Consider the following 23566-nt stretch of genomic DNA (forward strand, 5'->3'; position numbering starts at 1 on the left):
TCGCTTTAGTTTTCTCTGTGACGCCACCTGCTGGTGGTGATGCTGACTTGCATGTCAAAAACGACCTCCCTCAGCCGCCGTCATCTTTACGCGATGACGCCGATTCCCGTGGATTGGCAGTCTGCCATCTTTGATTGTGCGACAGGCCTCGGCGCGAGCGGGGCCTCTTAACTGGAGCAGACCTGTCTCACACGAGACAACGGGAACAAAAAAATACACTGACAAACTGGACGAATACATGCGAGCTGCTCAGTGTCGTCCAAATTCGAAACGATACGCTAGATAAAGAAGAGCCACTGAACGGGCACAATAAACCAGCGTGGCCCTTGCAAGTCAAGAGCGTTTAGGTTGCTAGCACTTTAACTGGCTAGTTAGTTAGTTAGCTAGCTAGCCAGTGTAGCAAGCTTTTGTAATTCACCGGCTGCACACACACACGGAAAGCAAAGCTGGTCGAACACAGCCTCTTGCGCAGGCTAAACGAAAACCATAAGTCAGTGAAGGGACCGGCGGAGACAGGTATGTCCATTAACGAAACTAAAATATTTTTCAGGCCTCAAAAGATTAAACCTGTGTGTAGTGGTGGACACTAACTAACCAAAGCCAGCGCGCTAACATGTTAGCCAGCCATGCTAGCGTCGCTAACACCGCCAAGAATTTGGCCGTCAGGAATATGTGGTGATGGCAAGATGTTCTCAGTGGAAACTAGCGAGGTAACATTCACGTGAAACGAAAGTGAATGAATTCGTGTAGTCATCAAACCATCGGTCAGATACGATGTTGTTACTAATGTAGATATGTGTTTTTGAATAGGGGGTATCAATCCTGGGAAGTTGCCCAGTAGTCTGTTGTTCAGAATGACCAGACTAGTAGCCATGGAGGAAACTTGACTTGGCTAACATTAGCCAAGTAGCTACTAAAATGGGCTTCGGAGGCCACCTCAGTACACCGGGCCGCTGCGACCCTCCCTCCTTCTCTCTATGCTTACTGAAACTATTACATGAACAAACCACACAGATCACTTCAAAGAACAACATGGGTTAATTAAATATTTGTTCGCAGAAGTTAAGCCTGGTAATATCAGACGTTCGAAAGAGATGGTCTTAACGGTGATGGATCCAAACAGGGGCGCTGTGACACACTGAGCTAGCGAGTTTGTTAGCTAATAACCATAGTTAGCTCATTAGTCTGGACATCATTATTGAGATGTCTTTGCACTAATGCCAAGCGCAAGTAAGTTAACGTTATGGTTTTGTTTAGAATCATTTCATACATGCAGACAATAAGGTTTATAGTTAGGTAGTAGGTACGTTCAGTTTTGTTTTAGCCTACCATGTAAGTAGCCAATATTGTCGCAACAATAGTGGTAGAACTAGCTTTAATGTTGCAAGGGTTGCTGTTTCTCACTGGAGTGTTATAAAACATGGGTAAAGTTCATTTGTATTTGTCAAATATTCAACTCTGAAAATACTGGGCTAGTCGATGGAGGGATGAACAAGTATTTTAGTAAGGGTTAGATTGGCTGGCTTGGATAACAATCACATCACCATATTATGTACGTCTTCCAGTCTATCATGATATATTTGGTTTCCCCTTGTTCTGTTGGTGGTGATAACGTTACTGCCTTAAGGATCATAGATCATGGAAGCGTTATCCACCGGTCAGCTATGGCTATACACCACTGGATCGATGTTAAATTATAATCTGGTTTTGTAAGTTCCTGGTGGCCCCTTTTGTAGACAAATACATTGTGAACGCCGCAGGATGCGTCAATATAGTTGGTGTCGATCTATGTACAAGGAAGATCGGTATAAAGCAGAAAAGTCTAATATAACATTTTGTCCTGGAGATTAAGGTGGGAACGTTACTTCACTATTACGTTACTTCACGTACGTCACCTCGCTTACCTCTCATGTTCACGTAGGCGGATGTGTTGGTTAACTCTGATGGGAACATTTATGGCAACGATAGATTCTCATCAGAATCTTGGGGGCGGAGGAATTGGATGGATCCTTTCAGAAGCCGATCATTAACATCATCTGTTCCTAGTTTTACTGATGAACTGTGAATGCCAAACCCCCACTAGCCCCAATCCAGTTATGGTATTGATTTATTCAAGAATCTTAAGCGAATAGTAGTTCAGTAGGGCCAGTTGCCAGGCCTGAGATTTTAGGGTATGGTGGTCTCTTCTCTCATTGGCTGTTATCATATGGGAGGCAGATGGCTGGGACCTGTGATGGCTGCTCTGGTCCCCTGAGTGTTTCATCTATGAGATCACAGAAGATGTCTTGATAACAACTCATTTTATATTGGACCTAGCAAGAGCTAGGCTGTGCTAACAAGATGCTAAGGTTTGATTTGGTGAACGTAGACATTCTTTCTATGCTGAGCAACATGGCCAGCGGTGTGGTTTTGAATGGAACAATCACTCTAAAACCATTGTGTTACTGCCTTGGAAGCATCTCTTGGAACCTCCCCCAATGTAACATTTTAGTTGAGCCTGCCAAAAGCCAAGCCAAAGCTAAATTTATCTCCATTCAGAAATCACCAGTGAAGTTGCAACCCCTTTCGTTCTCAGTCTGGAGCACTGATCAGTCGCTGGTTTTCTGTCGTGCTCTGGATGGAAATAAGTAATCCTATAGACCCTTTCAACAATAAAAACAAAAACAATGCTTGAACATTCTATTTGGTTCCCAATCTACTTCCTCTGCATTAAGATAACATATGGAATGTTAAAACGGAAGCCTTGTGGGGCCAACTATGATGCTGATAATGGAACTCTCTTGAATGGGTCTATAGCTGTGACTCAACTGACTCCCACAGTCGGTATGGTGGGTGAACAGAATGGAGCCCGAGTAGTCACATGACTGGAGAGAGATGTTGGTGTTGCAGGACGTGGCTCACGATTCAGAGTGCCACCCTTCACTCGTCTTCCAGTCGTCACCGAAATGCACATGTCCTTGGGTGACCTTTGGCCCCACAAAGGATCCTGCTATTTCCTCTTGCTGTGTGTGTGTGTGTGTGTGTGTGTGTGTCTGTCTGACTGACTGTCTGTCTGTTTGTATTGTGGTTGTTGAGGAAATGAGGTCTGCTCATTCTCAAGTTTGGCCTTCTTATCAATTCCCCTTTTACCACATAATGCAGAACCACTTGGCACAGTCTGCGCACAAGGACTTGCCTGATACGGCATTTAAGAGAGCTGTGTGTTTGTTTCCTTGTAATTATACATGTTGAGGCTTTGGTCTATATTGATAAAAGGAAGCTGATCTAATATGCAGTTATCATACTATGGCGGTGCACACAAGGGGTTAGAGAGTGCCAGAATATGGTCCAGTAAGGGTATTTATATAGAATATTTATGCATTTTAAATGTGTTGGGAACAAAAAAGAGTCTCAGATTGGTTCTTTAGGATGTCAGTGAGCAAGTGGAAGTGTGAAGTGATTTTTGTTGTTGTTGTAGTAGTCGCCGGCTGTCCTGTCAGCCATGCGTGTTGAGTTGTGGTGGCTCAGCCCTTCTCTCTGGGCTTGACTGTGCTTCATCAATTATGAATTGCCCCCATGTGGCTCGCTGGAGACTTCAGCCCCAAATGCTGTCAATCCACCACACTTACAGACTGTTGGCATAGCAACGCGACATGCTCTATCGATTGAGGCGTTGTAATTTAAAGCGGTAGGAGGCTTCTCTGGCCACTCATCTGAGAAAACACAGAATTGTAGATAAACATGTTTAGCATGTTTACACACACACACACACCCCTCTTCCATATATCATGGTTGGCTGATCAAGGGGCTCTCTCTCTGTTGCATCATACTTTACCAGATGCTACTGAAGCTTTTAGAGTGCTAAAGGTATTGCAAAAAAGTATTTGGAACTGATGTCTCTTTTGGGCAAGAAATGGTGGCCCGACTGAAACTTGTCTGGTTAAATTGGTTTGTCCATGGAATTATTGAGGACTCTTGTCCAGGTTGGTGAAAGTGATCTACAACAACATGCCTTGGTTGCATTAGTGTTGCATATTAGTGCATTGGTATTGCATTTCATGCATTAGTGTTGCATGTTAGTTAGTGCGTTAGTATTGCTCATTGTCAGTGCAGTCTTTTGGTAAGCAAAGGAAATTAGATGCCTTTGAAAACAAGAGTGAACTGCATCCTTTTTTTCTTTTGGAATACCCTTTCATTTGCAATTTCTCATCCCTGTTTTGCTCTCTCTCTCTCCCCCCTCTCTCTCCCCCTCTCCCCCCCCTCTCTCTCCCCTCTCTCTCCCCCCTCTCTCTCCCTCCCCCTCTCTCTCTCTCTCTCTCTCTCTCTCTCCCCCTTGTCTCCTAGGAGGCTGGTTCTGAGGGGTGAGGCCGGAGGACCAGACTCAATGAGTTTCCAGCGAAATGTCCGAGAAGTCAGGGCCAAGCACCAAGGCAAAGGATGGCAAGACCAAGTATGCAACCCTTAGCCTCTTCAACACCTACAAAGGCAAATCTCTGGAGACCCAGAAAACCGCAGGTGAGTATTGCAACACATGCTGCGTACTGTCCTTTTTAACAGCAATAATATAAATTATGTATATCAGTGTTTCTCAAAGTGTGGTCCGGGGACCACTGGTGGTCCGCAAGATATCCCAAGTGGTCCGCGAGCAGACGTGGTAAAATATAATATAGATGAGTTGTTTGCAATATTGAACCAACTTGTATGCAGGCTAAATCCAAACAGTTCTGCAACACTGTCTATGTAAGATATGCCAGTTTAAATATGACTCCTCTGACACAATAAGCAAAGTGCAAAAACAATAAGCAAGGTAGTTCAGTGAGTAGGCCTATTGTGTAGACTAATATACTATTGAAGTAGGTCTGATCTTTTTTTTTTTTTAGCTAGGTGGTCCGTGCGCTTCTTTTTTATTGGTTAAGTGGTCCTTCGTCTGAAAAAGTTTGAGAAACACTGATGTATATTATAAGCCGCTAAAGAGCAAATAAAGCAATCTTCAAGCCCAAAACACCAGACATACCTTAACGGTCGAACACAGTCATCAGATGGGAATGCAAGTGACTACCCCCCACCCCCCCACTTCCATTCATGAATAAACAGCTTTTCTGTCTGGCCATTGCCAGCTTTACTAAGCAGTCTTTGTCCACTGAGTCAGTTCTTTGCATTTCTGCTGCTCCTCGAGCCCAAGCCTTTTACTGATGTGTGTCATGGGGGAGAAGCTAATGAGAAGAGGGATTTATTGAAGTGGGGTAATATTTGCCTATGATTCACTGTGGTTGACTGGCCTTAAAGCATTTGTGGATATTCCATTTGAACTGGTCATTAAAGTGTCCAGTCCCTCAGTTTGGAGTCTCGTTCTGTGTCGCCCTCATTTTTATTTTTATTTTTATTTTTCTTTCTTTTCCTCGTTCGTGCTGGTGCGCAGTGGCTGCCAGACATGGACTCCAGAGTTTGGGCAAAGTTGCGGTCAGTCGGCGCATGCCCCCTCCGGCTAACCTGCCCAGCCTAAAGGCGGAGAACAAAGGCAACGACCCCAACGTCAACATCGTACCCAAGGACGGCAGCGGCTGGGCCTCGCGTCAGGACCAACCCGGAGACGAACGGTGCGATGGACACACACACACGCTCACACGCTGTTTGGCCTCACTGACCCCGTGTGAGCTGTACTGTACTAATCAGCAACTCAGATGGGCCCCTCAGATCTGCTTGTATGTGTGTGTGGTCTCAGGAGCATTAATGAAAGTCTATTGTTAAGGCTAATCCAGGTTTTGAAGTTTACCCTGATCGTTTCTTGTAGCCTTTTTGTAAACAATGCTATGTGCTCTCTCTCATTTGCATCTGCCCCCATCCGCCCCCATCCGCCCACCCCCTGTGTACCCTGTGTAATTTTCTTTTTTTTCCCCTCTGTTATTTTTACTCTGTTGTTTTTATGTTCATTAACATTAATACAAGGGGCATTTATTATCTTTGAGATTGTACGTGTGGTGTTCTCTTTATTTAGCCTATTAATCATTTCTTATTTTTTTTATTTTTTGTAAAGCACTGTGGTGCAATGCTGCTGCTTTTTAAATGTGCTAGAGAAATACCTTCACTTGACTTGACTTGAATTGTGTATAACAGACAACAAGAAACCCCGCCCCCTCAGCCCAAGCCTCCGATCACTCCAGCCCCGGAGCTCACTCTGGGCACCAGCCGCTCGTGGGCCAACAACAACAAGCCGCAGCAGCAGCAGCAGCAGCAGCAGCCGCCGCCGCCGCAGCCAGGCCAGGTGGACGGCGCGCCGCGCGTCAGCAGCCAGTTCCACCACGAGTTCCCCACTCTCCAGGCAGCCGGAGAAGCTGAGAAGGCAGGCGACCAGAATGAGGAACCCTACGGGCCCGGCCCCAGCCTCAGACCTCAGAGTATGACACGTACCCATACACCCTTTTATTTAGGCCAGCCGCATTGATCTGTCTGAATCGTGTTTTGCAAAATCTCGTCTCTGATTTTTTTTATTATTATTTTTTGTGTGTTGCTGAGTAATTGCAGCATAACATGTCATCATCAGTGCTAATTAGTCTGTGTTTGTGGTCCATGTGTTCACGCGTCTGAGTAATTAGTCTCTAGTCAATTCCTGATAACTTTGTTTCAACTAAACCATCTTTACACAAGACATTTTAGTATTATTGGTGTTTTTTATGTTATGTTTTTTTATGTTATGTATGTTCTATGACTATGAATGGGGTGCACAGGAATAATTAAAAATATTAAGTGCAGTGTTGGGATTAGGGATATAAACAGTGTTTCACAGTGCCTGGGTAGCAGAACCTCTACCATGGTGGCATATCGTAACTGTTTTGCTATGTTATGCCGTGATTGTGCAACTTCTGCTGTGATTCTGTGCATTAAAATGGCTGAATATGAATATTATAATAGCTGAATATGAATATTAATGTAGAATATTTTGGAATGGTTAACTGGTTATTCACCAATCTGAACACGTCCCTAATGACTACTTCAAACTGTATTTTTAATGACAATGATGTTTATTTTTTTATTAATGCGCGTTGCTTTGGACTAAAGCGTAAGAAACTTTCTCTCTTGTTGGTGCAGATGTTGGCAGCTGGCGAGAGGGTGGGGGCAGGAATCTGAACTCGGCTTCCAGCCCCTCGGAGATGGAAAGCAAGCCTCCTGAGGAAGGTGGGGTGGCTCGCACCACCCCATCCCCCACCGTCGACTCGGACGAAACGAGCAAACCGGCCCCGGCCGAGGGCAGAAAGTGGGACAGGTTGCCCGCCCCGGCCCCCCAGCACAAACTCAATGGGGGGCAGCAGCCTCCGGGTGGCGTCCCCCCACAGTTTCATGCCCAGTTCCGGGGAATGATGCCCCCGTATGTAAGTGCCACAATTCATTAAGATGCAGAAGGAATTTAACAGGCCGTTAGCAGCGAGAACAATAGCTATTTTCTTTTATTATTATTTCTTATTTATTTATTTTATTATTTGTTAATTTTGTTTGTTGTATGTCTAGGTGTCACGGTTACGGGTGTCTCTGTCTGGCATCTTTTGTGTTATGTGCTCTTGCGTGTGGAGCGCTTTGGGTTGCACTCTGTGCATAGATAAATGCGTTATATAAATAAAAGTTACTTACTTACTGTAACGATAACTGCAAAAAAAGTATTGGTCTAGCTAATATGAATGACTCCATCCAAACATGAACTATAACAGTAATGGCACTAATATCTTTATAGTTAGTTACCTTTATCCGGCTGTTTAAGTCCCTGAGTACTTTCAATATGAATTAAAAAGGTTTTAACGATGGGGGCATCATTAAAAACATAGCCCCAGACTGTAGCACTGTAGCTACTACTTTGTATCATACCGACAGTACTCAGTGACCTCGAGGAGCAGATCTATGTGAAAAATTACCGGAATTCTCCTAAGTCGGGATGGAATAATGTGCTGACAATACTTGTACCTGGTCTATCTCCTCCCAGAGCCGCTTGTTTTTCCCCATAGACTGTAAAATAAACTATTTTTTTCCGCTATTCAGAGTAGCCGATAAGAAAATTGTCGTTCAACTACTGACAAACCTAACAAAATCCGTCTTTCCGCAGAGGCCTGGATTTTGATTATATCGTCCGGCTACATGGCTACACTTATTACTCTTATTGATTTATGCAATTTGTTGACCCTTACTAAAACAGAGGTGATGTGGTCGACGTTTACAGGTTGTGGAAACCTGTGAACCTGGCTGTGCTAGTAAACATCTTTTCGGATGAAAAAGCTGTTGGGCCCGTGACGTCGCACTTAACAACTGGATAGTTATCGTTCCTAGTGTGAATGGCCCTTTAGGGAATTATTTCCACCATAGCTGAGTGATTACTTTGTTGTGGTTGCATTTAGGTTGGAAATGAGCTCCATCTCATTGCTTTTTTTTCCCTTTTGTGCAGATGTTTCATGCCTACCCTCAAATGCCTTTTGCACCTGTGCAAACAAACTTCAGATACCCTGTGCCGCAAGATGGATCAAAGTGAGTATTCTTTGCAGTGCCCCCTTCTTTCTTTGTTGTTTCTTATCATTGTGTAAGTTAGTTATTAATATATCCTACATATTTATATATGTAGAATGTACAAAGTGTAATTCTGATGGGATATTTGGTTGGTGATGGTCTCCTCTTGCAGATTTACTCAAAATCCATACTGATTGTTAGTGTGTATATCATTTATGTAAATGTGTAAATGTATCCTGTTGCTTCCCTTGGGCAGTCTATTTGTTTACACCTTTACAGCAACCTTGACCCACTTTTAAAAATGCCAGAGCTCTGTGCTCATCCTTGATCATTGACCCCTGCAGTGCAATACAGATAAGGTTGCTGTGGACCAGAATTAGCCTTGTACTTGTTTAGATTCTGAGCTTTTTTGAGCCTGACGTTTTGTCCTGGCAGCCTTCACTGGTTATTCAAAAGAAAAGGATCTTTTGGAGCATTTTCAACTCTGATTGAATAGACCATATACATTAGGAGTGGCACGGTTCATGAAAAGAATCCGAACCTCTCGGTTCGGGCCATGTGTGCATCGTAGGGTGTTGACGGTCATGCCCGTATGCGACCTCAGACAGTTATTTTATTTTTCCTTTCGTGTGAAAGCGGAGGTGTGAAGTGCTGTGGGTCACGTGTAGAAATGGAAAGTGGGAGAGATAATGAAGGCAGCCCGGAGTTGCGCCAGTGTCTCATAAGTCTCGTGTGTGGGAACATTTTGTGTTCAGTTTTACTTTATGACGACAGAGGAAAGAAAACGGTAGATAGAACTGCGACTGTGTGCAAGCATTGTGCAACACATATTCATTATGCTAGTGCAGGCCCGGAGTGGCTTATCGGGAGCTTCGGGTGGATTCCTGGTGGGCCATTAGCGTTTTGGGCCAGTCTGAAGATCGTGAGCTTAAATATATTCTTTCTGAAGTTCACTTGCTGCTAAAAAGGCACAAAAGTTCCTGTAGATGGCAATAACACATTCTACTTTTTTGACAAATAAATTAAAAGCATGTTGAAATCATCAATATCTTCACTCTTGCTGTATCAAATTCTCACCTTTCCTCAGAGATGGTCTCAATGATGTGCTTAAATTCAAGTCAAATTCTTTCATTTTGTGCATGATTACATGATATAACTATTTTAATATTGTAGCCTAAATGGTGGATAATTAAGCTATATATCATATGCTGAAGTATGATATTTCTGAAGTGTTAAAGATTAAAAGAAAAAATAACAACAAAAACCGTACAGAACCGAAAAAACCGTGATACGAACGGAACCGTGGGTTTTGTGAACTATGCCACCCCTAATATACATGCATATTAATAATTAACATGCTGTTTTATATGGTCGGAGGACATATCTATATGTTGTACATCTGACGGCTGACATCTCTTCTCGCTCTTGTCTCCCCTCCCCTCTCTCTTCCCCTTCCCCTTCCTGACTCTATCCCAGGGGCCCCAGACCAGGCCCAAGGCCACAGTCATGGCAGCAGGACCCTGACCGGCCCTCCATCATCAGTGCCACAGACCTGAAGGAGCTGGACAACCTGGACACGGAAGCCGACGAAGGCTGGGCAGGTGAGCGGCGACGAACAGCTCTGTTCTCACCAGCTGAGCTAGCAGCAGACATCACACAGCTCGTCCAACACGCCCAGGGGAAATAAGACGAAAGACGGGTGTATTTTTATGTGTGTGTGTTCTAATGAGTTGACGCAGCAGGGGTGTCCAGATGAAATTTGAGGGAAAAGTAGCCAGGCTGCAGTAAAATAAAATAAATCAAGAGTAGCCTTAAAATGCACCATTAGAGCCCAGAGCTAATTAGCACGGCGATATAAAATGTTGTGTCTGACTGCGCGCCCTGTTTTTGTCTGGTCTCCAGGAGCCCAGATGGAGGTGGATTACTCAGAAAAACTCAACTTCAGCGACGATGAGGAAAACCAAGCAGCCAAGGAGAAAGGGGAGAATTGGTGAGCTCATTAGAGATCTCTCTCTCTCTCTCTCTCTCTCTCTCTCTCTCTCTCTCTCTCTCTCTCTCTCTCTCTCTCTGTTGTGAATGTTTTTGTTTGTGTAGTTAATATCCTGTGAAGGGTTGTCAAGGTAGTCGCTGCTTAGTGTTGTTTATAGAAATCCTTGTGGTTGCATCTTGAATAATCACACAGCTTTTTTTTTTTTTTTTTTTTTTTTTTTTCGTCTTTTCTCCACATCTGCGCAGGGATTGGATGGGTAAGATGGAACGCATGCGAGCACGGGCTGCAGACGGACAGGAGGGCTGGAAGGATGGAGGCGAGGACCGGGGCGGCAGCAAAGGCTCATGGGTAGACGGCGGCGACGGCAGAGCTCCCTCACCAGGCAGCATGGCCCAATACAAGGCAGCACAGCGAGACTTCCAGGTGATTACTAATGATATGCATGCGTGTGCTATTTAGTACAAATGCCAAATTTAAAGGATCGGGATTTCTTTCTCACCATGCTTCTTCAATTGACGTTCAGTTTCTGGTTGGTTTTTGTTTTGGATATGGGAACTGAAACACAGACACCTTCACAGAGCAGTTTCCCAAACCAGTCGTGTAGCCTTATTTGAAACATGGCCAGTATGTCGAGACATGCTTGCCCATCAGGAATAGCTTTATTTGGTTGTTCAGCATAGCTATGTCTTGCCACATTATTAAAGTTTAGGTGTATTGAAGTACACAGAAGTGGAATAAAAGATGAATAGCTTTATTTGGTTGTTCAGCATATTTATACAGTATATCATTGTGCTCTAAGCGATGCCACACGTTTTTTAGGCTAAAACATGTTATGTCACTTACTGCAAACATCACCTAACCAACCGCTAGCTGTCTGTGTCCTGAATACACTGTAAAAAAAAACGCGATCTCTGTGGACGGCTAAAAAAACGGCAACAAAAACAACCTGGGCAAACCTAGCCCATAAAAACATAACAAACTGTTCCAGCAAATCATTGACAAGATGCGCGTTTAAGAGTTTCACTTGCACAGGAGCAGCACGGGAGGGATGGGGAGGAAGTAGCGAGCCAGCTCTCTGTTTTATTTGAAAGTCAACAGAAGTGACGTTACCCAGCATCGCGTAGAGCACCTTTAAGAGTCACTACATTTATTTTAATAGAGCTATATTGAAGCACAATAGAGTCCCGAAGTGTGACGTAGCGTTTCCATGACGGCAGAATCACTGGATCTAAACAAACTTTCGTAGTGGCATAAATAGCATTGAATGTAGACATGTGGCATCATTTCTAGCTAATAAAAATAAATATATCCATTTAAACGTGTTTTACCTGCTAGGCAGCAGCTTAGCCACATAACACGGATTCCCTCGCAGGTGTAATAGAAAGAAACAAAATTCCAGTGGATATTTCCAGTCTTCTCAAAGACTGGCGGCTGTTAAAGGCGGCGTTTTTTGCCAAAAAATAAAGCCAAAAACACGTCCATTGAATTTAAGGATTTTAACCGCATGCTGTGAAGTTACATGCAGGTCTCTTTTACGGAGGAAACCCATGCTAAAATAAAACTCTGTAGTCACGAATTTGATCGTGTTGGTATGAATGAATATATGTTGTAGTATGTGATTCCTACAGTGTCAAAAAATATACTAACGTCTTAGAAACGTTGTAAAATTATTGAAATAGATTAAGAAAGCCACCGCTATGGCGATTTCAATGGTTAGATTGATTTGTTTGGATCCAATGAAATTGCTGCCTTGGCAACGCTACGTCATGGCTTCGGGACTCTATTAGGTGTGTGTAAATTCACCCGTGGTCTCGTCTCCGTGTTTTGTCAGGGTCAGCCAGCGGGCCGGCCGGTTGGCGGCAGCGGCCCCAGAGCGGTGAAGCCACCTGCGGGGGAGGAGGACTCGGAGGCGTGGCGTCAGAAGCGCAAGAAGCAGTCGGACCTGTCGGAGGCGGTGGAGCGCGCGCGGCGTCGGCGCGAGGAGGAGGAGCGGCGCATGGAGGAGCAGCGGCTGGCCGCCTGCGCCGAGAAGCTCAAGCGGCTCAACGAGAAGCTCCGACCCGCGCCTGCCTCCAGTCCCACCGCCACCGCCACCGCGACCCCCTCGGAGCCCAAACACGGCGCTTCCGCCACAACCCCCGGGGTCAGCGACGGCCATGATGACTCGGCGGGCCCCCGGACGGACACCCCCACCCCCCAGCCCCCCCTCCAGCAGCAGCAACAGCAGCCTGCAGCAGCGGCGCAGGGCCCTCCTCATCCTCCAGTCCCGTCGCCAGCCCACGAGAGGCCCAAGTCCAGCGTGCCGGAGGAGGAGGAGGAGCTCATCGCAGCGGCGCATCTTCCCCCGCGGCAGCCCACCCCACCGGCCCACACGGCCCACGCGGTCCAAAGGACCCCAGCGGAGCAGGACCACAGCGGAGCTGGAGACGAGCCCCAGCTGCAGCCCGACAGACAGTCCATGAGAGATTACTTCAGCTCGGACGAGTGTAGAGGTACACACACACTCACACACACACAGAGAGAGAGAGAGAGAGAGACACACACACACACAGACGGATGTCAGTGGTAAAGACACACACACACACACACACACACACAGACACACACAGACGGATGTCAGTGGTAAAGACACGGAGACACACACACAGAGACACACAGATGGATGGCAGTGGATGCTTGGGTCGGTTTCATGTTCATGTGGATCACAGAGTAAATCTTTTTGCCTGTTAAGAAATATCACAGCTGAGACCCAGTGCTGAGCACTCCGGAATGTAATGGAAGGAACCACTTCCAGCTGCTTCAGTTAGAATGATGGCATTATTTTTTGTGGCTCTTTGGAGAAATTTACATTTACATAATATGCATTATTAGGACTGAAGTAAAGGTGTGTGTGCGTCTCTGTGTGTGCGTGTGTGTGTGTGCGCGTGTGTGTGTGCGCGCATGTGGAATGCGTGCAGTAGAGGACCCTCAGCTCTCCTTGTCCCGGCTCGACCCCTCCAGCAGCGAGGACCCCCCTCTGCAGCCTACGGAGGCGGAAGGGGAGGGTGGTGCAGCCATCCGCCCCGCGGTCAACTCGGGCTACTCCAAACAGTTCCAGAAGTCCCTACCGCCTCGCTTCCTCAGACAGCAGGTAATGCCACACACCTGTGATGGGACTCTACATATAGCTAACACCATTTATGTGACTAGAAGTTGTTTTTAATGTGTATATATTTGATACTTTGATATGGGTGAAAAATAAATGTATCTTGTTGACACAATCTAAAACGTTCAATTATGTTAATCAAAAACATCAAAATTATGTTCAACAATCAATTCAATGTGTCAAAAAAAACAAAAAAAATCAAAAAAATGTGTCATTGGATATATACACTACTCACAAAAAGTAAGGGATATCTGGCTTTCGGGTGAAATTAGTGTTTCAGTACAGAAAGTACTGAAACATTGAACTGTTGTTGGACATGCGCGTTCAAAAATTTAGAGAAGGTCACATTAAGTTCACCTGTAAAGGTTATAGTGGAAGCCGAATATCCCTGACTAGTGTATTTAAATCAACGCTCAACAGCACATCACAAAGCAAGCACACAGGCAAGTCTCTAACACTCAACAGCACAAAACAAGCACACAGGCAAGTCTCTAACACTCAACAGCACATCACAAAGCAAGCACACAGGCAAGTCTCTAACACTCAACAGCACATCACAAAACAAGCACACAGGCAAGTCTCTAACGCTTTCACATCTGCAGGAGCAGCTCAAGCAGCAGCAGTGGCAGCAGCAGCAGCAGAGTGGCGGCGGTGGTGGTGGTAGCAGCAGCGGTGGTGGCCCAGTGTCCCCTTCTGGCACCGGGGTGCCCGCTCCTCAGCACCGCTCCCTGTACCAGCCCCTGGGCCCGCACCCCCAGCACCCTCAGCACATGCCCTCCATGGGCTTCGACCCGCGCTGGCTCATGATGCAGTCGTACATGGACCCCCGTATGATGTCGGGGCGCCCGCCCATGGACATGCCCCCCATGCACCCAGGTAAACAGTGGCTCCTTGTAGGCGTTGCAGCACAATAGATGCTTGTTTAGATTATAATCACTGTTGAAGTGTAGTGATAAGTTTAACAAAGCACTCTACTTGGGAATGTTAAATGAATACCAGTGGTGAAATTGCACATCTGAGTGATGTTTGTCCGGCGCGTGTTCCATCCAGCAGGCAGGATTCCCCCCAAGCAGCTGGTGCGTAGAGACCCGGCGGACAGCAGCCCGTCGGGCTCCGACTCTTTCGATCACCTGACGCGTCCCATCCGAGAGCACGGCCTACCTAACGAGCCGCCGCGCGTGGTGTGGGGCGCCGACTCGTATCCCCAAACTGAGCCGCTGCCCTCGGCCACCCCACCCAAAGGGCGCGATGACGTCAAGGAACCCAGGTGAGGGAGAGGACCGAAAGGTTCCACTTTTGTTGACCTTAGTGATGTTACTTTGTTGCACTACTCTGTACTTCTGTTCTACTTTGTTGTACACTGTTGTTTACACGTTGTTTACTTTGTTGTACACTGTTGTTTACACTTTGTTTACTTTGTCGTACACTGTACTTGGTTGTAAGAGGGTAGCATACCTTATATCAAGAGTAACCTTCTATGTGACGTGTTTTAGTCAGTGTAAGCGCATAGTTTCATAGTCTGTTTGGTTGACTGATTGTTTCCCCCTCTCCTCGTGGCAGGCTGGACGCTGGTCTGGAGCTGGACAGGGGTCTCTCCTCTGTCTACTCTCAGGAGCACAGCCCCCTGGAGCCCCGGGGCAAGAGTGACTTCTTCCGGGACTCGTCGGAGCCGCTGTCTGCAGCGTTCAGCCACGGGCCCGAGGAGGTGCCGGGCCTGCTGCAGGCGGACAGGGTGGCCGCGGTCTCGTCCTTCGAGCCCGAGGAAGCCAGCCTTCCCTGCGGCGAAGACGTGGATGCCCTCGGCAAGGCCGTGCTGCAGAGGAGTTTCTCCCAAGGCTCCAGCCACTCGCTAAAAATAGACGAGCCGCGCTTCGAGGCCGTTACCCTGGCGACAAAGACGTTGGACCTGTCTGAGGGCGGCGGCGAGCGTCCGGACGAGAAACCCAGGAGGGAGCCGTTCGGACCAGGCCCGACCGGCATCAACAACCGCTCCACGCCTCCCGCCACTCAGACGGACGGTGGCGTTGGCAGCGTGCACAAAGCAGACAAACTCCCACTGCCTCAGCCTGGGAAACAGAAGGTGGACACTCGCTGGCCCTCCCGGAGCTCTGGCTCTGGCAGGAGAGAGGGAGGAGGAGGTGGAGGAGGAGAACGACCCCTACGGCGCTCGGGCATCAAGAAGCCCGTCCTGCGTGACATGAAGGAGGAGCGCGAGCAGAGGAAGGAGCGGGAGGAGCGCCACGAGAGGGGAGACCGCGGCTCCAAGAAAGACTCCGGCGGCGGCAGCTCCAAGCCCCCCTCCTCTGCAGCCGCGGCCGTGCTGGAAGGACAGAGGCCCTCTGTGGAGCGGGAGGCCAAGAGGGAGACGACGTCCACTGAGCCCGAGGATGGCGGGGCAGCCAATGGGGCCGCCAAGTCCAGAGACCGAGACACGCAGCTGTCCGCGGGCCCTGCAGCAACGGCGAACATCCCTGATGACAAAACGGACAAACCAACTGGCAGCGACAAGCACCCCGAACCCAAACTCCCCTCCCGGAAAGAGTCCAACCTGCCGCCTCGTTCCTACAGGCGCGATGACCGGGAGAGGGATCGTGACCGCGATCGGGAAAGGGACCGCGATCCGCATCGGGAAAGGGACCGCGATCTGCATCGGGAAAGGGACCGCGATCCGCATCGGGAAAGGGACCGCGATCCGCATCGGGAGAAGGACATGGACCGGGACAAGGACTGGCCAATGGACCCCAGCTTACGGGGCCGCGGGAGAGGGGAGTACTACTCTCGCGGGCGGAGCTACAGGGGCAGCTATGGGGCAGGGCCCAGCACCGAGGCGCAGCAAAGCGTAGTACCGCGTGCGGGGGCAGCGTCATCTCGGACCACCACTCAAGCAGCCGACGGCCGCCAGCCTCCGCTGCCGGGAGGAGAGCGAGACACGCAGCGAGAGCTCGGACTTTGAGGTGCTGCCCAAGCGTCGCCGCCGGCGGGGCTCGGACACGGACTCGGAGAGCGAGGGCCACGAGTCGGCCAGCGACACGGGCGCTTCTGACAGAGAGCCCAGCGCCAAACCCAGCCGTCCGCTGCGGCGGGAGCTGCCCGGGGAACCGCGCTCCGGACCCAAAGCTGGCGGCCCGTACGGTTCCGCTCACCTCCCTGACAAAGGCGGGAGCAAAGACGACGAAGGTAGGCCAAAGCCTGGCTTCCTGCCCAAGGGCGAGCCCACACGTCGAGGCAGAGGAGCACTTTACAGCAGGAGAGGGGGTGGCAGGGAGCGTGGAGGCCCCAGGCCAGCCCCCCTCAGGCGGCCTGGAGTCCGCGAATCCTCCCAGTGGCCCTCCAAGCCAATGGAGACCTTCCGATCAGAGGCCGGACAACTTCAGCGAGCATGGACAACCCGCCCGTCCGGATCGGGCGCCACCATCGACGAGGAAAAGCCGGGGCGTTTGGCGAAGGAGCTCAGAGCAGCAGGGAGAGGCCCAGGAGGCCAAGGCCCGCACGGCCACCGCGACAGGACAAGCCTCCCACCGCTTCGCCCGACTGGAAAGAGCGCCCGGCAACCCGTCATGGCCGAGAGGTTTCCCGTTGGCGCCGGCGCGGTCACCATGTCCCCGACGCTCTCCAAAGCCCCTGGCACCCCCGTCACCCTCCCAGAGGGGAGCGCTGCTGCTCTTCCACCCAGCCTGCCCCCGACCTCCGCTACCAGCTCTGCAACGCCGGCCACGTCGACCGCCACCGCCACGCCCCCCGAGCTGCCCGGCACGGAGGCCGTGGTGCCCTCTGATGTCGCCGCGGCAGCAGCCGCCACTACCGTGGCCGCCGCCGGCAGCAAATCCCCCGACCTGTCCAATCAGAACTCGTCGGACCAGGCCAACGAGGAGTGGGAGACGGCGTCGGAGAGCAGCGACTTCAACGAGCGGCGGGAGCGCGAGGAGCGGAAGGGCGCGCTGGAAGCCGCGTCGGCCACCGCCGCCGCCACGACGACGACATCCTCCGCCGCGGCTCCGGCCGCCTCCGGCCCCGTTTACCAGGGCTCCGCCCCCCACAGCAGGAGCCCCACAGAGGGAGGGGTCACCCCCAAACGTGAGGCGGCAGCCAGCGCCAAGCGGAGCTTCTCCAGCCAGCGGCCCGTGGACCGGCAGAACCGCAGGGGCAACAGCGGCGCCAAGCCGGGCCGAGGCTACGCAGGTGGCAAGGGTGAGAGGAGAGGAGGCTCTGGCGCCAAAGCTGGAAGGAAAGGGTGAGTGGAGAGACCGGGTGATTACATAGCCATTACACTGCCGTTAGCTTATATACCCCTTAGCGATAGAGAGCTGTGGGGCAATTTAGTTTTATCGGCTCATCTTATCTACACCTGTTGCAATTGGGCATATACAAGGCTTCCAGTTCAGATAGATGTTGTTTCAGGCTGTAGTGCTGTTTGCCTGAAAGTGGCCACGAACTCTCTCTTTCTATCTAGCACTCTCTCTCTTTCTTTCTTTCTTTCTTTCTTTCTTTCTTTCTCTCTCTCTCTCTCTTTCTATCTAGCACTCTCTCTCTCTTTCTTTCTTTCTTTCTTTCTTTCTTTCTTTCTTTCTCTCTCTCTCTCTCTCTCTCTCTCTCTCTCTCTCTCTCTCTCTCTCTCTCTCTCTCTCTCTCTCTCTCTCTCTCTCTCTCTCTCTCTCTCTTTTAAGCAGCCTGTCCCCACCACAGTGACTTTGTATTTCTGCCAGTCATCTGAACTGCTCTCGGCTCTCAGGAGCTGCTTCTTCACTAATTGCCTGCATGTGATTCTTTTTCTCTGGATCTTTAAATTTAGACTCCGGCACAGAGTATTTTTAGCCAGGTGCCCCCCTCATTTTCTTCCATCATGGCCTTTCATAAGAATAGCTTGACAGTGTTCATCTAATATCCTCTCTGCCACTTGTCTTTTCTCAGAGCTCTTCTCTGTCGATAAACAGTCTAGACTGGCGTCCGGTCAGGACAAATTACAAGTTACATTATCCCTTTGGCCTAAATCTGTCATCAGATTTATTTATGTTTGTGTGTTTGTTTGTTGACCGAGTTCTCCTTCTTGCAGTGCCCAGAACCCAGAGTCCGGCCAGGCCGGAGCGGGTCAGAAGGGCGGAAAGGAGTCATCCTCTCGCCGCAAAGACGAGGCCAAACATGCCGCCAAGAAACCCAAGGAGAAGGTTGATGCTCTGTCCCAGTTTGACCTGAACAACTATGCCAGTGAGTGGCCGCCGTCCAGTGTCGCCGTTCCCAGTGTTTGAGTTCAAATATGAGTGTGTGACGTGTGCAAATAGTTATTGCTGTAGCTATGCCGTAAATAAATATGAGTGCCTGAGGTAAACTACGTTTAACTGGCAATGGATCAGATTTTTGAAGAAATGGTGCATCTCTGAAGGGCCAGAGAGAAAGATGTGTAAATATTTGAGTATATTTGACTATCCAGAGTAAGAAATAATGATGGTGTCATGAAGTCCCATCTACTACAAGACTTGTATATAGTAATTTCCTGTGTATTAGCCGCATTGTGTATAAACTGCAGGACGGTGTTTTATGCCATATTAATACCAATACCATATTAACTGCCTCCGTGTATTAACCCCATATTGAAGAAATTTAGCAAAATCAATATATAAACCGTGGCTAATAGTTGGGAAATTACAGTGTATACTGTGACAGTGCAGAGAGAAACGTGTGTGTGTGTGTGTGTGTGTGTGTGTGTGTGTGTGTGTGCTGTAGGTGTGGTAATAATCGACGACCATCCTGAAGTAACAACACTAGAGGACCCCCAGTCCAGTGCCAATGACGACGGTTTCACGGAGGTGGTTTCCCGGAAGCAGCAGAAGCGCCTGCAGGACGAGGAGAGAAGGAAAAAGGAGGAACAGACTGTACAGGTAGAGTATGTTTGATTCTGAAGTGCCGTTCGCACCAAGAACGATAAAATTATAGTAAAAAGTTATTGCTCTAGCTAAAATGAATGACAACGTCCATACATAAACTATAACAATAATGACATGAAGAACGATATAGTTGGGTATCACTTTCAGAGCGATTTTTAAGAATGATAAAAAAAGCTGACCGCCAATCACAATCCATCAAATTTTAGCCATTACATTCATCAACACAACGCATTTATCGTTATAGTTATCGTTATAATTGTCGATCCTGGTGTGAATTACCCTTTTAAATGTGTTTTGGTAGCCACCGATTGCCTTTGGGATTTTCCTGTTTGATTGAAACATGTGCAGTCTGTTATAGAAGTGTGGGGCTGAACGTTTGAGAGTTTTTGAAATAGATGGAGAGTGCTATTTTCTATTATGTGAGCGCGCGGTCGTCCGCCATCCCTCCATCTCATGGCCCTTGGTTGAAGTAGGCTAGTACCGGTAATGGTGCTGAATCACGTTGGGACAAAGGAAATTACTGCAAAGATAAACATCTCTTCCTATGAAGTGCTTAACCATAGTACTCTGCTGCTGCGTTACAGAACTGGAGCAAAAAAGGTTCTGGGGAGAAAGGCCGAGGAGGCGGAGGCTCCAAGCTTCCCCCTCGCTTTGCTAAGAAGCAGCAGCAGGTATCCCAGCAGCCTCAGCAGCAACAACAGCAGCAGCAGCAGCAGGCCTCTCAGCAGAGCCAGGCAGCCCCCTCAGCACCCCAGCCACCACCACCACCACAGCAGCAGCAGCAGCCCCAGGCTCCCCAGCTTCCTCAGCCCCAGCCAGCCATCTCGGTGTCCCAGCATGGCCTACAGCCCCCAGCCCAGCCTGCTAGCTCCCCCCAGCCTCACGAAGGAGCCGTGCCGCTGCCCTCCGCACCCGTGGACTTCCCCACGGCCAAGACGCAGACACACAGTACCCTCGGCACCGAGCTTTGGGAGAATAAGGCGCCTGGGTCCACCGTCCTTTCGGATGTTAAGAAACGTGAGTAGCTCTGAATGCCATGGGTAGATAGTTTGTGTGTGTGTGTCATTTCCTGACTTAACAGAGGATTATGAAGATGTTGAGAGGAAATACTCTTGTTTGTTAATACCCATCGCCAATGGCAAAACATTCTCATGGAGAAAGCTCTTGTGTGTTTTCAGTTGGACCCATCAGTCCTCCCCAGCCTCCCTCTGTCAGTGCCTGGAACAAACCGCTCACCTCCTTCACTGGGACAGTCACTCCTGAGGTGAGAAGCCGTCTGTCCGTCAGCGTGTGTTTCAGTGTCTGAAACAACCTACATCTTATTTATTGACCGTAGCGTGTATGGAAATATAGGTCAGAGGTGGGGAAACTAGGCTTCAGTAATAAAATAAATCCTACCACATGTTTTTCCCAACCATTTACTAAAGCAGCTGATTCTTATTAGCTCAACTGTCCAGCCAGGTAGATGCCCTGATTATTGAAATTAACTGTTTTGTTTTAGACACACAGGAAGAACCAATACATGGTAGGACTTTGACTTCCTGAAGCCAGGTTTCCCATCTCTGATATGTGTATATTTTTGGGTTAGTGCAGTGGTTCTCAAAGTGTGGGGCGGGCCCCACTAGTGGGGAATAGAGACATGACGTGACGGGTGGGGCGCAATCAACAGGAGGACATTTGAATGCCTTTCTTTTTTGACAAAGGAGATCATATATTCGAAAACAAAATAGCCACACACAAACATAAGAGCCATTAACAGACTGACATGAATTTTATATATATATATACATATACATATACACACACATACACACACAGTATGTTACCATTTTGCCGGGCTGATAGGGTCAGGTCGGGCTTGAAAATCCCCCACCTCCAAAGTGGGAAATGACAAAAAAAAAGTTTGAGAACCACCGGGTTAGTGTGTCCAATGTCTGACTCGTCCTAAAGCTCATAGTGTCTGCGGTCTTTCCTTCAGGGGGTGAAGCCCAGTGTGGACACTGGAGTGGAGCCGGGTATGGACAGCATCCAGTTTGGCGCCCCGTCTTCAGCCGGCAGCACGGACAGCGACGGCGTTCCCGCCCTGCTGGAGAAGGGCTCCGAGAACAAGCTACCTGAACCCAAAGAACAGAGACAGAAACAGCCCCGCGCAGGACCCATCAAGCCTCAGAAGGTACTTTGGCCAAATCCAGGACATTCAGTACTGTGTGTGTGTGTGTGTGTGTGTGTAGTTCAGCACACTATACTGCAGCTACACCACTAAACCGTAGACATGACTGTCAAGCATAAAATTAATAATATATATAAACCAGGGCTTTGAATTGGTTCAAGGAACGAAAACGAAAACCGGGAACTTTTTGTATTTTACAGGGAACAGGAACGAAACCGGAAACGTTATTATTTTTTATGTTCTGGAACAGGAACACTTATTTAAAAATAATGGTAACCGACCAAAACCAAAGTTTTCGTTGCCTAAAAAAAAAAGTAATTATTTTCCTGCGCACGTTACCATGACTGCTGAGGTTCACTTCCTGTGTGACCTCACATCAGACATTCGCTGACTGTATGGAGAAAGAGCGGTGGATTACAAAGTCTCCACTCCACATCTTAAATAAGGGCTAAATTACGATCCATCGTTAATTAAAACGCTCATTCCAAACACAATAACAATAGCTATATTTGTCGACTCCACGTTAATGATGGACTAGCAAACATTTGGCTAAATGGCGGCAACACCTCTGTTTGCCTAATGCACAGATGGCTTGTTACGGTATGAGTAGGCCTACTGGATGGCCTTTCCCCCGACAGTTGGAATTTGTTGTAAATTATATAATAATATAATTATTATTATTTAATAATGGTTGTAATATTATTACATTTGGTTTAAGCTGGATGAGAAAGATGTGACATAATTCTATAGCATTAAACAGCTGACAGGAGCGAAATTAACCGTTCGGGGAACAGAATTTTTTGTTCTAACGGTTGGGAGCGTCAATTTATTGGTGGAACACATAACCGGAAACGTTATAATTCCGTTTCTGTTCGGAACGAACCGATTGGGGAAAAAAAAATCGGTTCAAAGCCCTGATATAAACATATAATGTTTTTTGCTTTTTTTCTTTCTTTTTCTTTTGTTTTGTTTGTGTCTGTGTGTAACCCATTTTCTGATTCTGGCTCCATTCTGTTTTCTCTCCCTCCTATTTACCCGAATATCCTTCCATTTTCCTCCTCCGCTCTTTCCTGTACTTTACTTTTCTTTTCTCTCCTTTTGTCCTCGCAGCTCCCAGAAATCGCTCCCCCGGAGCCAAAGGAGTACAAGCCGGGCCCCATCGGGAAGGAGCGCTCGCTCAAAAATCGCAAGGCCAAAGACGGCCGCCAGTCGGACGGCGAGGGCTTGGATAAGGGCGTCCCAGGGGGCAGCAGGGACCGCGACTCCAGCTCCCCCAACAAAGACGCCAAGGTGCCCGAGCTCGGGGGAGAAATCGAGGGCATGATCACCGTACCCTCTGCGGAATATTCCAGCAGCTCCAAGGTGAGCTACGGTGGCAGTGCCGGAGTCACTCTTGATCTTGTATTAAGGGCAGCTGTGCTTCGTTTTGCTACAATTCGCACAACTGGCGTATAGTCGATTCTCTGCACCACGTCCTCTTTTCTTTCGGGGAAAGCAAGCACCGGCCATGTGGATGCAGCTCCATACGTTTCCATTCAACCCAAGCGGCCTGCTTTCCTCGAAAATGTGGCCGAGGACATCCAGCAAATTAAAAGTTTCCGGATGTGCCGGTCTGGCTTTTTTAAAATGTAAAAGTCTAAGTCTGTTTGTTTTACCCTGGAAATCCAGAGTTCTCGCGAGAGCACAATTTGAATTGTGCCCGCAAGATACTCTGGCCTTTTATTAATGATCAAATTTCTTCTATCTCTCGGCGAGAGGGACCAATCAAATCGGTGTAGGCGGGACAAAGGCGAGCTACACTGATGACTGACACTGATGAATTGTTGTGATTGGTCGTAGCGTTATCCAACTGCGTGCAGTGAGTTTCAAATGCATGCTTAGTGCCGCCCCTCGAATTGGGCCATTTTCATTACTCGTGG

General features: G+C 48.4%; 1 protein-coding gene across 1 annotated transcript in view; it reads left to right on the forward strand.

Annotated features, from left to right (window-relative positions):
* Window positions 1-104: 104 nt before the first annotated feature.
* prrc2c (proline-rich coiled-coil 2C) overlaps window positions 105-23566 on the forward strand; it is a 35637-nt gene continuing 12175 nt past the window's right edge. Inside the window, 23 exon segments of the mRNA XM_048251604.1 lie at window positions 105-516; window positions 4324-4494; window positions 5399-5576; window positions 6094-6374; window positions 7066-7346; window positions 8405-8484; window positions 9940-10064; window positions 10366-10453; window positions 10699-10876; window positions 12285-12945; window positions 13411-13583; window positions 14201-14474; window positions 14652-14865; window positions 15159-16403; window positions 16405-16996; window positions 16999-17156; window positions 17158-17829; window positions 18649-18800; window positions 19317-19471; window positions 20062-20494; window positions 20656-20741; window positions 21456-21650; window positions 22758-23009. Coding sequence (XP_048107561.1) covers window positions 4380-4494; window positions 5399-5576; window positions 6094-6374; window positions 7066-7346; window positions 8405-8484; window positions 9940-10064; window positions 10366-10453; window positions 10699-10876; window positions 12285-12945; window positions 13411-13583; window positions 14201-14474; window positions 14652-14865; window positions 15159-16403; window positions 16405-16996; window positions 16999-17156; window positions 17158-17829; window positions 18649-18800; window positions 19317-19471; window positions 20062-20494; window positions 20656-20741; window positions 21456-21650; window positions 22758-23009 — 6588 coding nt within the window. The 5' untranslated portion in view covers window positions 105-516; window positions 4324-4379.

Source organism: Alosa alosa, chromosome 9 (assembly GCF_017589495.1).
Source record: "Alosa alosa isolate M-15738 ecotype Scorff River chromosome 9, AALO_Geno_1.1, whole genome shotgun sequence".
In the NCBI taxonomy this organism is placed as follows: Eukaryota; Metazoa; Chordata; class Actinopteri; order Clupeiformes; family Clupeidae; genus Alosa; species Alosa alosa.